The sequence below is a fragment of the Arachis stenosperma genome, chromosome 1 (genome assembly GCF_014773155.1).
Source record: "Arachis stenosperma cultivar V10309 chromosome 1, arast.V10309.gnm1.PFL2, whole genome shotgun sequence".
Taxonomy (NCBI): domain Eukaryota; kingdom Viridiplantae; phylum Streptophyta; class Magnoliopsida; order Fabales; family Fabaceae; genus Arachis; species Arachis stenosperma.
This window is the reverse complement of record NC_080377.1, coordinates 1,694,515-1,709,891: the sequence shown is the minus strand read 5'-3', so window position 1 is coordinate 1,709,891 and position 15,377 is coordinate 1,694,515. Positions and strand designations below refer to the sequence as shown.

General features: G+C 29.8%; 1 protein-coding gene across 1 annotated transcript; it reads left to right on the top strand.

Annotated features, from left to right (window-relative positions):
- Nucleotides 1–2,343: 2,343 nt before the first annotated feature.
- On the top strand, nucleotides 2,344–13,488 carry LOC130969945 (aldehyde dehydrogenase family 3 member F1). The gene is made up of 10 exons (XM_057895870.1): nucleotides 2,344–2,586; nucleotides 3,375–3,443; nucleotides 3,959–4,055; nucleotides 9,683–9,889; nucleotides 10,678–10,802; nucleotides 10,887–10,991; nucleotides 11,711–11,883; nucleotides 11,982–12,072; nucleotides 12,418–12,567; nucleotides 12,902–13,488. The coding sequence occupies exons 1-10, from the start codon at nucleotides 2,386–2,388 to the stop codon at nucleotides 13,142–13,144; spliced, it is 1,461 nt and encodes a 486-aa protein (XP_057751853.1). The 5' UTR covers nucleotides 2,344–2,385; the 3' UTR covers nucleotides 13,145–13,488.
- Nucleotides 13,489–15,377: the final 1,889 nt, after the last annotated feature.

Genomic DNA, 15,377 nt, shown 5'->3' with positions numbered 1-15,377 from the left:
ATTAGCAAGTATATCAAATCACTTTTAAGTAATACAAAGGTGAGTAGATATTGTTTCCACAAGAATAACGGATTGAATCAAGTAACATCTAATTGAATCTCTAATTAGATCGATCAAACCTTGGCAAGAGAATTATGAATCTTGAAGTAGAGCAAAGAATAGTGAAAAAGATTGTTGATTGTGAATGAGAGAAGGCTTAGAAACTTTGGAGAAATAATTAAGAATATGGATATTAAAAGCTTCGAAGATATTTAATCTTAGAAAAAGCAATACTTGTGTTTTCTTACTTTGACTCGTGCAAAAATCTTTTCACAAAAAATTATTTATAATTAAATTTTAATTACTTAGTAATTTAATTTCTCTTAACTTAATTAATTGTCAATTTCTTGGTCAACTAGTTAAGAGAAGAGGTTAAGAACAGTTTTGATTTAAAGTCACACAACTTTTAAAATACTATTCTTAGTCAAGTTGAATATTATGATAAATAATTTCAAGTTAATTCCAATATTAAATTTTCCAAAACAATAACAGAATCCAAGACAAAACTAGAATATTTTTCAATACTTCTAACCATTAAAAATGAAGAACGAAATTCAATCTTGAAAACATCATGGAGATTCCATTTGCTATCTTTTCAAACATCTCTAATAGTTAAATCAGCGTTATATATATGAATAAAAGGGACATCTTGAGCAATTGGGCTCTCAATACTCTATTTGTCAAACCAAAATAATTAATCAAGTGACCCAACACACCAAGAGAATGTATCCTTAAGTGTATCAAAAGCCTTTGAGATATTCTTTTAAACATGAGAAACGTTGCAAGGAATAGGGCCATCTAAAACTCCATCATTCTTCAGATATTTCGCCATCAATAGAGCAATCCAAGACTTGTCCTGACAATAAAAAAATTACCAAACCAATTCACCAAGTAAAGATATATTAGTACATGCAGGATCTCTAACACCCATGCTACCAAATTTTTTTTAGAGTGACCACCATCCTCCAATTAACAAGAGAAAGACCTCCGCCATCAACTTGATCCTTCCAAAGGAACTGTCTCATCATAGAAGAGAATTTATCGCAAACCCAATTTAAAAAATAGGATATCTGCATATGATAGAAAGGAATGGATGCTACAACAGAATTGATTAAGCAAAGTCTCCCTGTTTTATTTAGAAATCATACCAGAATTAAATATGAATGTATGTATGTATGTATATAACCAATTTAGATTTGTCTAGTTGTTAGTTCACTAGTCTGCTTAAGTAAGTGTCAATAATTCGAATCATAACTTGTGCATGGAATCAATGGCAAACACTTAGATGGAACTAGGGATGGCAATGAGTCTCCATAGGAGCGAAGACCCCTCCCCCATCCTCCATCCCTGCCCCATCCCCGCTACAGGTCCCCGTTTATTTCTTTCCGTGGCCCATGGATATCTATGAATAATTAGATATTATTAAATTTTAATTTTTTTAAAATAATTAACACAACCATAATAAAATCTTATATAATTCAACTAAATATATCAAATCAAACATAAATTTAACATAATAACATACACATAAAATTTTCAACATATAAAAATAAAATAAATTAGAATTACTTACATAACTTATATATATAAGAATATTAAAGTAAATCTTTTTCGTGAAATTTTTGCAGATCTCTGTAGAACAAGTATCTCAATCTCTACTTATTCATGAGAGTAGGTCTCCATTCCCATAAAAATTTTGCAAGTCCCGTTAACCTCTCCATCGCGGATAATCTCCAAGTGTGCCGATTTTTTTTGCCATTTTTAAATAAAACTAAATTCGCGACGAATTAATACTTGTCCCGTTTGGTTGGGATTTATTTTTCTCTTTTCAATTGTTATATATTAATTTTCTAACAATAAATGAATTATAAAATATTTTTTATAAAAATCCTGATATAATATTATAATATCAATTTATCTTTTTTCTATCATAGATTTATACTCCATTTAAAAACTTATTATTACTGCATGGATAAGTTGAGCTTTAAATCCCTAATAAGTTGCTTATAAGACCAGCTTATCTTACTTATATAATTATATCAAACAAACCAAGTATAACTAGTCTTAAAATGCACATTAAATATACTTAATAATGCATCACCCTACTAGTTGAGACTTTCTCTCTTGAATACGAGGTCGATTCGTTAGGTGATTGCATCAACAATGTCATTTATGAGGCCAGCCCCACCATAGGAAATTCTCGGTTGCCGTTGAGAGGAAGAAAATAAATAAAAAAATGAAAAGAAAAGAAAAGAGAAACATAAATAGAAAGGAAGAGAAGAAAAGAAGTAAGAGTTAGTTCTAGTGGTTGTTTGTCATACTGAGGAGAGTGGCTAAGTGGCAATAATGGAAATTAACGGTGAATTTTTAGAAGAAAGCGTGAGAGAGTTGAGGCAATATTTCAGAAGTGGAAGCACAAGAAGTGTTACATGGAGGAAGAACCAGCTCACAGCTCTTCTTGATCTTGTTCACAAGAATGAAGATGCCATATCTGAATCTCTTTACCAAGATCTTGGGAAGCATCCTGTTGAAGCTTTCCGCGATGAGGTTAATTAATAAATTGATCAGTTTATTATCAAGTTTTACGGCTTATTTTTGCTATTTAAGTTTATAATCCCTTTACGTTACCAACAAGGATTCTACTAGCAACTCTTGTTTATAGACATTGTTTAATGAAAGTGTCGTTGTGGATGTGTCTAATAAAAGTATTTTTTTTATGGATTTAGATTTTTTAAAGTTTCAATTTCACTTTAGAGGGTAAAGTGTGATCTCTCACCATTTATTTTATAAAATTCAAAATTTAAAAAATCTAAATCTTTTTTTATAGTTATGTTTAATAAAAATATTTTTATAAATGTATCTCTTAAATATATCTCTTTATACATATATTTAAAATAATAAAATATAATAATTAATTATTGTTAGCAATAACTTAACAGATAATATATTAATACTCAATACTTTTTCTTAAGTTTAACGTTTTTGAGTTTGATAACTATTTAAAAACAAGATGCATGAAAATAATATAAAAGACAGGGTAGTTACTGGTTAGTCAAATGTTTTTTATATTTTTTGAAAATTTATATTAAAAAAAATTCAATAAAAGATTTTTATCGTAAAACAGTTCAATGAACCAATGTTGCAGGTATATCATTGAAATTAGTAATTAAAATCACTGAAAGTCTAAAACACTTTAAAATGTTTCTAAGTATTTTTATATATTCACTTTACAGCAGATAATGATTCGTTTGTGATTGCAGTAGTAGTTATGGATTCTTTCTATTCCTTTATTTGTTTTAATTTCTATTGGTCATTGATTATTATTCCTTCTGTAGATTGGTGCGATTGGGAAATCAGCCACCTATTCCTTGAGCTGCGTTGAGAAATGGATGGCCCCTAAAAAGGCAGGTTCTTATTATATTTATTTGTTAATAATGCTATCTGAGTGCTATGCTAGCAAGCTCTATAATTTTATAAGATATTTTTTGTTTTTAAAATTTATTAAAAAAATCTAAAATATTTTTAAGTTTATTTTATTTTAATTGTTACTAAAATTTTTTATCTATATCAAATATATTTTACAATTAAATTTTTAAGAAGTTTAAGATTAATTTAGCATTAATATATGATAATTAAGAATTAATAATTAAATTTTATGTTTTATTTGTGTTAAAAGTTGTGAAATTATAATTGAATTAGTTTTAAATTTTTTAAAAAAATTAATTGTGAGAAGTGCATTTTGTATAAATAAAAAATATTTAGAATAAATTAAAATAAGAATAAATTACTATTTGTATTTAGAAGAGAAATATAGTGGTTTATAAAGAAGTATATGATGTATATAAAGGGACGAACTATATAATATATTTGATGCATTTATGAGGTATTAATATTTGTGTGTGTTCGTTGGAGGTTGCAGAGTGATATACCTTTGCTTTTCTTCCCAGCAAAAGGAGAAGTATTGGCAGAACCACTAGGTGTGGTTCTCATATTTTCTTCTTGGAACTTCCCAATCAGTGAGTGTCAAAATTTCAGATTCTATCTAATATAACTTGCCAATTTTTAATCTAATATTCGCACCATGCATTTTTTTTTTTCATTCGTTCTCCCCTGTTAGTTTTATTTTTAGGAATTAGCTAATAAATAGTATTTTAAGGTCTAAAAAATTTATATTTTTATTTGATTTTTTTAAAGATTTTTTTCTTTTTAAAATAATTATCTCTTTTATTTTAGAAGTTTATTTAAGTTGTGCTAGTTGGTTTTGAGAATAAGGTAAGATATCGAAAATATAATAAAAAATTAAAAATAATATTTTTATATTTTGTTTAATAATAAATTAAATATAAAATAGAATAAATAATAAAAAACTCAACTTATTTTTATTTTTTTCACACAATTTAGAAAGGAAAATAGAATTATAAAAAATGTAATTACAAAAAATTGATAGTGACAATAAAAAAATAAAAAAAATAAAGTGTGTCTTTGTCTATTATTTTTATATTTTTTTTGATAAGAAATACACAAAATATATTAATTTGTATCTTAAAATAGTTTACATCTCATTTGTGAAATATGATTTTGTATTTCTGTATTCATATCTAAATTAAATGTCATGTGTTTGTAAATAAACGTAGGTTTAGGGAAAAATATATTTTGACAAAAATATGCACTTAAAAAAAACAATTAATGGTTATCAGTGGCTAAGAGAATGGGGATTAAATCTTAATCCCTTTTTTGCTGAGTAACACTTTTTGCCTTTTAAGAATACTTTAGGAGATATTTTTGTTTTTTGTCTCGTCACTTGTCAAGAGACATTTTTTTTTGTCTCATAACTAGTGAGGAGATATTTTTCAAATTTGTCTCCTACGCAACAGAATCAGAAATAGAGTAGAAGAGAAAGAGAAAATCACACCAAGAAGTATCCTGATTCAACTGCTAAGTGCAATGCAGCCTACATCCAGTCTCCATCACAACAATGATGGAATTTCACTATAATCATGCAGATTATAGACACCAATTCTCTTTAGGAACTATCCTTCCTATCCGGGACAAATCTAGAATCTATCCCCAATACTGAACTTGACTTAGTCACCTACCAAACTTTCAACTGCTAAGTGCTAACCCAACTTGTAAGAGAATTCCCACAGAATCATGATACACAACACAGATGTACGAAGGACATCTAAGACATCTATGGTTTTTTCTTTAATTTTGTATCCTCTGCCTTTTTCTGCTCACTGGCTTTTTCTTACAAACCTCACACTATTTGCCTTTTTTACCATGAGACTCAAGACAGACAAAGCTAAAGAAAATACAAAATGAAACACATTAAAAGAGAAGAACTTCTGTTAGCTTGGGTAGCTATGAGAACTCTGCGCTTTCTCTCCTTGTCTCATGCCTTGGCCGTTCACCTTTATTATAGAAGGGGAAGCTTTCAAAGTTGAAATGGTTCAACCGAGCCAACTTCTTCTTCTTCAACATCAAAACCGGTTTGGACAGAGAGAAGATAGAGGAAAACGAATGCAAAAACCAACATGCAATTACCTCTTTCTCACCCCTTCTCATCAAGTTTCATCAATCTGAGTCTTTCATCTTGACTTGGTCCCCAAGAAAGATTTCTGACCCTTAATGAACCCTTGATGCTTAACAGCTCCATCTGCTCCACTTTTGCTTTCTCCTTCACGTAGCTACAGTAGCTACCTTTTGTGATGGGTGAACAAAAAGTAGAAACGAGCCTCACCTAAGAGATCTTCTTCTCTAACTGAAATGGATTTTTTCCATTTTTAGGCATGGTGATCTTGAGGCTTCTTCACCACATCTTACCATTAGTGGCAAAGATCTCAGCCACGCCAACTGTAGATCTTCTTTTTGCAAGAGCCATCATCACCTTGGCCGCTTGCTTCCTCTAGCTTCTGTTCTTTCTTCCTCTAATAGCTTTTTCTTCCTTCCATCTTCTTTTCTGATAGATGTGACCGAAAACTAGAGAGAGAAGAGAGAAAATGGAGAAAAGCTTTCAATGGAATTGATGAATGAAATTAAAATGAGTTAATTCCCTACTTCCCCTAGTAACGTGTAATCAATTAATGCCGTCATATCACTTATACTTTCTCTTTTATTATGTTACCAAGGCAATTAAAGCTAGTTCATAAAATTTGAATTCCATCAAAGAGGGGATAGTAACCGTGGAAAGCATGCATTTAATTTGATTAAAATTTGGATTCCACCAAAGTGAATTAGTAATCAAAACATGCTTCAACAAAATTGGGCCCTTTTATTTTTGTGATTAACGTATGGCATCCTTGGGCCACTTTGACTTTCTTTTGCCTTTTAGCCACATGAAATGAACAATTAATATTGGGTTTTGAGATACTTGAACTCCTTTAGTTTTATTTCTCTTTTAATATTCAGCCACTTGAAGAGAACAACTATTATTGGGCTAAGCATGTTTAGTAACCAAACTGAACTTTCATTACTTGAGTCAAAAAATAATTTTATTTTTCACCCGCACACTAAACCAAATCCATCATACAACCAATTGGAAGCAATTAATAAATTAATAATTTTTAATTAATATTTTAATAATGTTTCATTATCATAATAATTCAAGTTTTTCAAACTCAACAACAATTATTTTAAAAAAGAGAGAGTATTATTTTCAAAATATGTTGTTAAGACACTTACAATAAGACTTCATTAAAAAAAAAAGGATTTAATTTTTAAAAAAATGATCTAAATTGATTTTTTTTTGTATATTTGATCTACTATTGTTAGTTTTCACTCACTTTTCGAATTAAAATGATAGATTATCATTAAGTGTTTATTATTTCTAATTTGTGTGTGTGAAGCGTGAACCGGAACAATTGGTAATTTATTGAAGCATTGTAGCACAAACATAATTTTGTTGCGTCAACCATAGTCTACTACGATGCCTCTCTCTATGAATTTCCATTCCCAAAATTTCTCTTATTGTGCCTAAGTCCTTCATCTCAAATTCCTTTTCAAACTGAGTTTTTAACATGCTAATTTCAGCTTTATTGTTAGCTGCTATTAGCATATCATCGATATATATTAACAGATAAATTCTTAAACCATCTGGAAGCTCCTTAAAGTATATGCAATTATCATATTTGTTGTTGTAACCAATACTGATCATAAATGCATCAAACCTCTTATTTCCTCCCATGTCTGATTTTTATAAAGAGACACATTCTCCTCTTTCATTGCGGCTAGCCACTGTTTTGACTCCATGCTATGAATTGCTTCACGATATGAGTTTGGTTTATTTCCTACCACGTCATCTGCCATAGCCAATGCAAAAGCTATAGGATGTGCCTCCACTGAGTCAAATGCACAAGAAGATGAATCTTGATATCTTTTTGGCTTCTGAACTTGTCGCTTCTCTCTGCTAGTAGCAATACTTCTCTGGTTTCTTCACCAGTAACTCTCTATCATTGGATTCATATGCTCTTTCTTCTTCAGGTTGAGTAGTGCCTGAAGTGTTGGGATGAATTCTTTCTTCTTCTCACTTTAGGATAACAAGCATTGATTTGCATGCATTATCATTTTTTTTTAGGGGATAGCACAACATTACTTCTGCTTACTATGCTTTTCTGCAATATGTAGATCCTTCCGTGTAACTTTCCTTCCATCACAACCATGGAACCTTTGAATACCTTCAAAAGTCTCCCTCACCTATAAAGTCTTCTAATGTGTCCTAATTGGTGACAATGGAAGCACTTTATAGATTTGTGCTTTCGAGACTTTGACTTCAATCTACTCTTGCTTGACTGCGACCTCTCATCATGAACAACCCATCAGCAGGATGCAGTGGATCCAAATACTAACTTCTGATGCTCTTTTGTCAATAGTGCATCTTTAACATTTTCTACCATATAACATGATATCATAAAAATGATCATATGACGGAGTAAGTGACATCAACAAGCTCATACCTTGATCAACATCTTTGACATTTATTCTAGCTGCAGCAACATCAGATATCATTTGATTAAAGTCATCTATGTGAACTCTCACAGATTTATCTCCTGAATAATTAAATGTATACAACCTCTTTGTTTAGTACAACTTGTTGGACAAGGCCTTGACAGAATATTTTTTATTTAAAGCCTTCCACAATGAATCAACAATTTTTTCATCCATTGTCTGCCAAGCATAAATGGATTGTACTTCTCTCTTTTGTCATTGTATTTGCCTTTTTATCATCAAACAATGTTTTTGACAATTTTGTTATTCCATCAAACGCCTTTGCTATATCTTGCTGAGCTAGCAAAGCTTGCACCTTTAGTTTTCATAACTGGAAATCATTAGAACCGTTAAATTTCTCTACTTCAAATTTTTGGACCGACATCTTATATCAAGTTAAAATTCTTTTTCTGATGTAACAGATCAGACAAAACTGCAACCACAAAGCATACGAAGAATTAAACCTTCCCCTTAAAACCAAGTGGCTCCACTTGTTAGGAATAAGACAGAGTCAAAGCAAAAACGAGCTAAATAATTTTACCTAAAAAGTGACAGGATTAATACGCTAACAAAATAGATCAAGAAATAGAGAGAGTAAATCAATATTTTAACGTAAAAAAATTCCAAAAATATCCACTGATAGTTACAATATAGTGTATCACAGCGAGACAATCTTTTACTATTATTAGTAGTATCTAGTGAATACTAGAGAGTATTATCAAATTCTAATTACACTCACTATTTTAGAAGAGAACTCACTCACAAAACAAAAAAAATACACACACACATGAAAGCTTTTGAAGAGATGCTTTTTAGCTTATTGCTTTGTGTTTTTTTGGTGTGTATTAAGCTTCCAATTTTACTCTATTTATAGGCAAAGCAAACTTCTCTAAGCCACCCATAATAAAGCAATATCTGAAGACAAGAATGATGGAGTGGTTGGCAAGTGATGCAAGCCATGACATTACAAAAAATATTCAAAGTAATAACATGAAAGAGAAAATGAAAGTAGTTTGAAATTTATGAAAAACTCAGAAATTCGGTTCTCACTCCTTAGCTTCAATTATTGGCATTACTCCCTTTTGTATAAAGGTAATCGAATACTTCTAAAACTCGAAGTGGCGCGATGTTACAAAAGTAGAATCATGAATGCTTGAGTTGTTCTTGCTGTCCTTACTGGTGGTTTTTGGAGTTGATGATGTCTTCTTAGTACTTACAAGATCAGCACCCTTGATCTTAAATTTGGCCTTCAAATTTTTCATCTTTTTACCCTTCATTTTGATTTGAATAAAAATAATTTTTTTCTTCTCCTTTTTCGAATTGTTGCAACAGTTCATAGTAATTTCAAAGAACTATTTTGTTTACACATTTTGATTATCATAACTTTAACACTTTTCTTTTAAACCAAATCAACGTTTTGATTTTGTTTTTAGTTTCATTATTTGACTTTTTCCTTCTATGCTTATTTGATGAAAGGTTTTAGTACCAACAAAAAGTGAACTACCTTTAACTTTGAGTTATTTATTTTTTATTATTGGTATTTACAAAATTTAAAAAAGAATAGCATAGATCATAATTAAAGATATCTAGTGAAAGTTTTAATTTTGTGGCATATATTCTTCAAGCAAGTGGTTATTAATTTGAGTATGCGTGAATGCAGTGCTGGCATTGGATCCATTAATCGGTGCCATAGCTGCTGGAAACGTTGTTGTAATAAAACCTTCAGAGCAAGCTCCAGCATGCTCTTCATTTCTTGCAAACACGATTCCTCGCTACTTGGACTCTAATGCTATCAGGGTCTTTGAGGGAGGTGCAGCCGTTTCTCAACAACTTCTGCTACACAAATGGGACAAAATATTCTTCACTGGTACCTTATTCTTTTCGGTAACACTCAACTTCGTTTAATTATTACATATAGAGATATTTAATCATGTATATGGAGTAATCTAATGCCTTTTGCTTGGTGCTTCTTATATTAAACTGTGTCAATATATAAGATTGGCTAGCTGATAAAGTTCAAGAATGTTATTTAAACATCAAAATCAGTTATTAAAATTAGTTACCATATATTTATGTATAATTACATAATTTAATTTATTTTTAGTATATATTTTATATTAGTAACTAATTTTAATATATACTTAACATAGTTGAATAAAATTTTATACGGCATCATGAATATATACCTAAATTAATTTCTTACATTATACATATTCATGTTTAAAAATAGGGTTATGCTAGATAACCAATAACTTTCTTAAACAATATGAACAACTACCAATCAAATCAAAACATACTTATACTTCTAAATAACATATCCACTTAAATCTTAATATTAGAATAACCATCTGCATGAACATCCGATATATTTATTATTCATATTGTTTAGTATTTTCATTGTATACCTATATTTTTCTTTAAAAATAGTATGTGCATATAAAAAATAGCCACCAAATCAACCATTATATCTGTGTTTGGATTGCCGTCTGTTAAACTAGAATTTGAATAAACTTGATTTTATAGAATTGATTTTGGATATAAGTGAGTTTATGACAACGTTATTTATGTTTGACAACTCTATACAAAATTAATTTTCGTGACTATTAACTCATTTTGGTAATAGTTGACTCATGTTTCGCTTTTGGACGTATCCAGGAAGTCCACGGGTAGCAAGGTTTGTGATGGCGGCCGCAGCAAAGAACTTGACTCCGGTTACTTTAGAGCTGGGTGGAAAATGCCCAGCTATTCTTGATTCACTGACTAATCCTTCAGATTTTAAGGTACTTTCTTTCATCTCATTGTTATGCAAGATGTGTATATAGATTAACATGGCTTTTGTATTTGTGGGAATGGCATCGATCAAGTTGGCGGTGAAAAGAATCGTAGGAGGGAAATGGGGACCTTGCAGCGGACAGGCATGCATTGGGATAGACTATGTGCTTGTTGAGGAGAAAGTCTCTTCTCATTTGGTAACTGCCATTTATTCTGAAATAATTTCTTGCTTTAAACATATATTGCATTTGATAAAATATACGTCGAAATATAAAATACACATTTAAAATAAGTTAAATAAATATATTTATACACAAATATATAGACACTTATCTTTAATGTAAAGAGTATTTTTGTTTTAAAACATTGCCTTTCGGAATCAATACAAGCAAAGTTTGTTAAAGTTTTAATTCAAACGAATGAAGACCTAATTCGATTTTTGTCCATTTTTATGAAGGAGAAAGCGATTTTTGTCATAAAAAATTTTGTCATTAAAAATGGACACTTCAGTACTCAATCTTTTTATTTTGGGACAATAAGATTCTTTTGTTAAAAAAATTGTTAAATAATAACAAAAATTAATTTTGTGAGGAGTTTTATTTGTATTTTGTGGGAACTTTAACTTTTAAACCCCCTACAAAAATCTTTTCAACAATATAATCAATTATTACCATTGCTATTAACACTTTTTTCATCCTCATTATTATTACTCTTACCTTTAATTGTGTAACCCCCACAAAATACAAATAAACCTAAAGTTAAAGATCGTAGTGTCCTTTTTTTGGATAGAAATCGCTTTGTCCTTCGTAAAAATAGATAAGGACCGAGTTGGATATTTACTCGATTTAAATTAATATATATGAGTGATTATATTTCTAACCGTAGCAACAGTAACAATGTTTTTGTTAAATTCTAGGTAGAACTGTTAAAGAAGATAATTAGAAGATTTTATGGGGACAAGCCATTAGAGTCAAAGGTGATTTCCAGAATAGTAAACAAGCAGAACTTCACGAGACTCTGCAATCTTCTTAAAGATCCTCTTGTTGCAGCTTCCATTGTTCATGGTGGCTCGGTAGAAGAAAAACACCTGTAATGGCAGTCTCCTCCTCTGTTCCAATCTATGTAGTAGTTCCATGAATAGATTAGGTAAGTTGGTTCAATTCATTAGTTTCTTTCTACCTTTTCAGGTTCATTGAGCCCACAATCTTACTTGATCCTCCGTTAGATGCTGACGTAATGACTGAAGAAATTTTTGGTCCATTGCTTCCCATAATCACGGTGAGAACTAAGAGTAACTTCAGTATTGTTTGGAAGACACAACAGATAACATTAAGGTGAAAACTCAAGTACAGTCGACTTCACGTGAAGTTGATAGTCGAGAGCCGTTAGATGAAAATTTAGTCAAATCAATCAAATCATCTAATGATTTTCAGTTATCAACTTCACGTGAGATAAACTGCACCGGAGTTTCCACCGAAAAAAACATTAGTATCTCTGCCTAACTGCTACTTGTTCCAATCGCAGTTTTATTACAAAACATTCTTCTTCTTCTGATCTGTATTTTCAATTCTTCAACATATTATGTGACTTTATCACTGAACTAATTAATTATGATATGGACAGGTGAATAAAATTGGGGAAAGTATCGAGTTTATCAATTCAAGGCCAAAACCGCTTGCCATTTATGCCTTCACCAAAGATGAGACTTTAAAGAGAAGGATTCTTACAGAAACTTCCTCTGGGAGTGTCACATTTAATGACACAATGGTTCAAGTAATTCTCTATCTTAATTTGCATTTTTCGGTTGGTGAAAACTCAGGTAGAGTCGACTTCACGTGAAGTTAATATCTAAGAGCCGTTAGATGATTTGACTGATTTGACTAAATTTTCATCTAACGGCTCTCAAATATCAACTTCATGCGAAGTCGACTGCACCTGAGTTTCCACTTTTCCGGTTACGTAGTAGGGTTCATTTCAATTTTAGGTCATATGTGTGCACCTTAGTTTTTATGTTTAAAATGGTGCTAATCGATCTCATAAAATTTTGTAAATTAAATGTTTAGATAAACTCATAAACGTATATTTAGTTATTTACATGTATGTGCAGTTTTTATGTGATACACTACCATTTGGAGGTGTTGGGCAAAGTGGTTTTGGAAGGTACCATGGGAAGTATTCTTTTGACACATTCAGCCATGAAAAAGCAGTAATGCATAGAAGCCTATGCCTTGAAATTGAGCCAAGATACCCTCCTTGGAGCAAGTTCAAGCTAGAATTTCTCAGATTGGCATACAAACTTAACTATTTTGGACTATTACTCCACATCCTGGGTTTGAAAAGATACAAGTAGATCAAGTTGATTTCATGAGTACACAAGTGATATATGAAGATATACTTGAGTGTAGTCGTACCAAATTGACATTCTTATCTGGGTATAATCAACTTATTTTTATAACCTACATTTGTGTATTTAGACTACGGCCGGCAAACATGGCGAAATTCGTTGGGCCGGCTCGCGTAATTCGCGAAAAAAAGTGAGTCAGGTTAAAAATTTGAGATCATTATAATAAGAAAGACAGTCTAACCTGCACCGTCTAATCGACAGGTTTTGGCGGATTTTAGTGGGGCGGAACAAGTTTTGCCCTTTAAGATAATAATTGAATTGGAATGTTATTTTTATATTTGTATTTGAAATATTTGTTCGTTTTACTTTAAGTTATAATTTAGTGTTTGGATTATATTTGATTGATTAGAAATTTGAACAATATTTAATTATATATTTTGAACAATGTTTATTTTGTTTTGGACAATATTAATTTTATTATTTTGTTTTCAAAAACTTGGTTGATGATTATATTTATTAAATATTTAAAATTATAAAAATTTTAGTAATTATAATTTTTTTACGTCTTTAAAAATTATAAGTTTATTGAAATGTTTATGAAATTATATATTTTTTAATATTTAATAATTTAAAAAAAATGGCAAATTTGACCTGTTAACCCATTAATCCATCGTTAGACAGAACGAATAAAAATTTAAAATCACCTCAATATACATAGTGGAGTGGACATGCTCTTTTGCCACCCTTAGTTTGGAGTAATGTTGTAATATTTATATGGGGAATGTTAGGGGACAATGACTTTGTTGAACAATATAAACAACTACCAATTAAATAAAAACACATTACACCTCCAAATTAACCTTTTAAATTTTAATATTAAAATAACCATCCGTACACTAATAAAATAAACATCCGATATATCTATTGTTTATATTATTTAATATTTTCATTGTTTACCTATACTTTTCCTATTTATATTAACAAATCACTTATTTGCAAATCAGTTGATACAATTTACTGCTAAACCCTCTTCCACATCAATGGTGGAATCATAATAGGAAGTTAGAAATAAAATAAGATGCGTCTAAATTATATTTACTAATGGGTGCAAATTATAGTTACTGTGTGTGGAAATTGTGGATTCAAGGATGCAAAATATGGTAATGTTTTGTAAACATTTTGGCGAAAAATTCATGAAACAATTAATAAAAGTATCTTAAATATAGGAACAATTAGTCATGAAACAATCTATAATAAGTTCTTTTCACAATTTCTATTTGGACAAAGTTCAATTCAAGTTCACAAAATATAAAATTCTGCTCTGCATGTAGGGATTATTATAAAGTAACCCTAATATCATAGTACATAATAAATCATAATAAATCATGCTTTGCTAAGAATAATATCCGTGAGCTTTCTAAAAATTTTAACTGATTTATATATACTGTAATGTCATTACTATCTATCATTTACAACCCCAAAATATATGTAATAATTACTATTAATTGGAAGTAAAAATTAAAGTGTTATGTACCACATGTATGTAAACTAGCTCTTTTCGTAAACAACTAAATTCAAAATCAATGACACGCTTAGTGACTATAAAATATTGAGTTATGTTACGTCTACACCAAAATTAATCATCAAAATTAATCATCAGTATAAAATACATGTTGAAATATAAATACACATTGAAAATAAATTAAACTATACATGTATTTATACACAAATACATTAGTAACTAATTTTAGTAACTGATTTTGGTGCACAGATAACATTTTTAAAAATATTTTAGTCAAATTTATCAGTAAAGTAATTAAAATATCTACCTTATCTGTTCAAAAATATTTTTGTTGTTTTAACTAAATTAAATTATTAATACACCTTATATTTGGATACATGGATCTAATAATATATAAATATTCATAATTATTTCTTCACATTTTTTTACCATTGTATGAATTCCAATTGTGCCCTGATTGAATTTTAAAAATCTACTGTTTATTATCACTTCCAAAGTGTAAATTCTATACAAAAGCTAAGACGCAATATTTAAAAGGTAAACAAAAATCTCACAAACACAAAAAATTTGTCATTAAATTAGTTATTACATATTATATATATTTACACGTATTATTTCACATATTTTTCAATGAAAAATTATATTTGCATTACTCGTTGGCATACTATATATTAAATGTATACTTACATTTTATGGTATATACATAAAATTTTGGTG

Bases quoted from the DNA above. Each gene is read 5' to 3' on its own strand.
- LOC130969945 (XM_057895870.1), top strand. From the start codon at position 2,386: ATGGAAATTAACGGTGAATTTTTAGAAGAAAGCGTGAGAGAGTTGAGG. The intron at 4,056-9,682 runs GTGAGTGTCAAA...GCGTGAATGCAG, and splicing joins TTCTTGGAACTTCCCAATCA to TGCTGGCATTGGATCCATTA. The intron at 9,890-10,677 runs GTACCTTATTCT...GGACGTATCCAG, and splicing joins GGACAAAATATTCTTCACTG to GAAGTCCACGGGTAGCAAGG.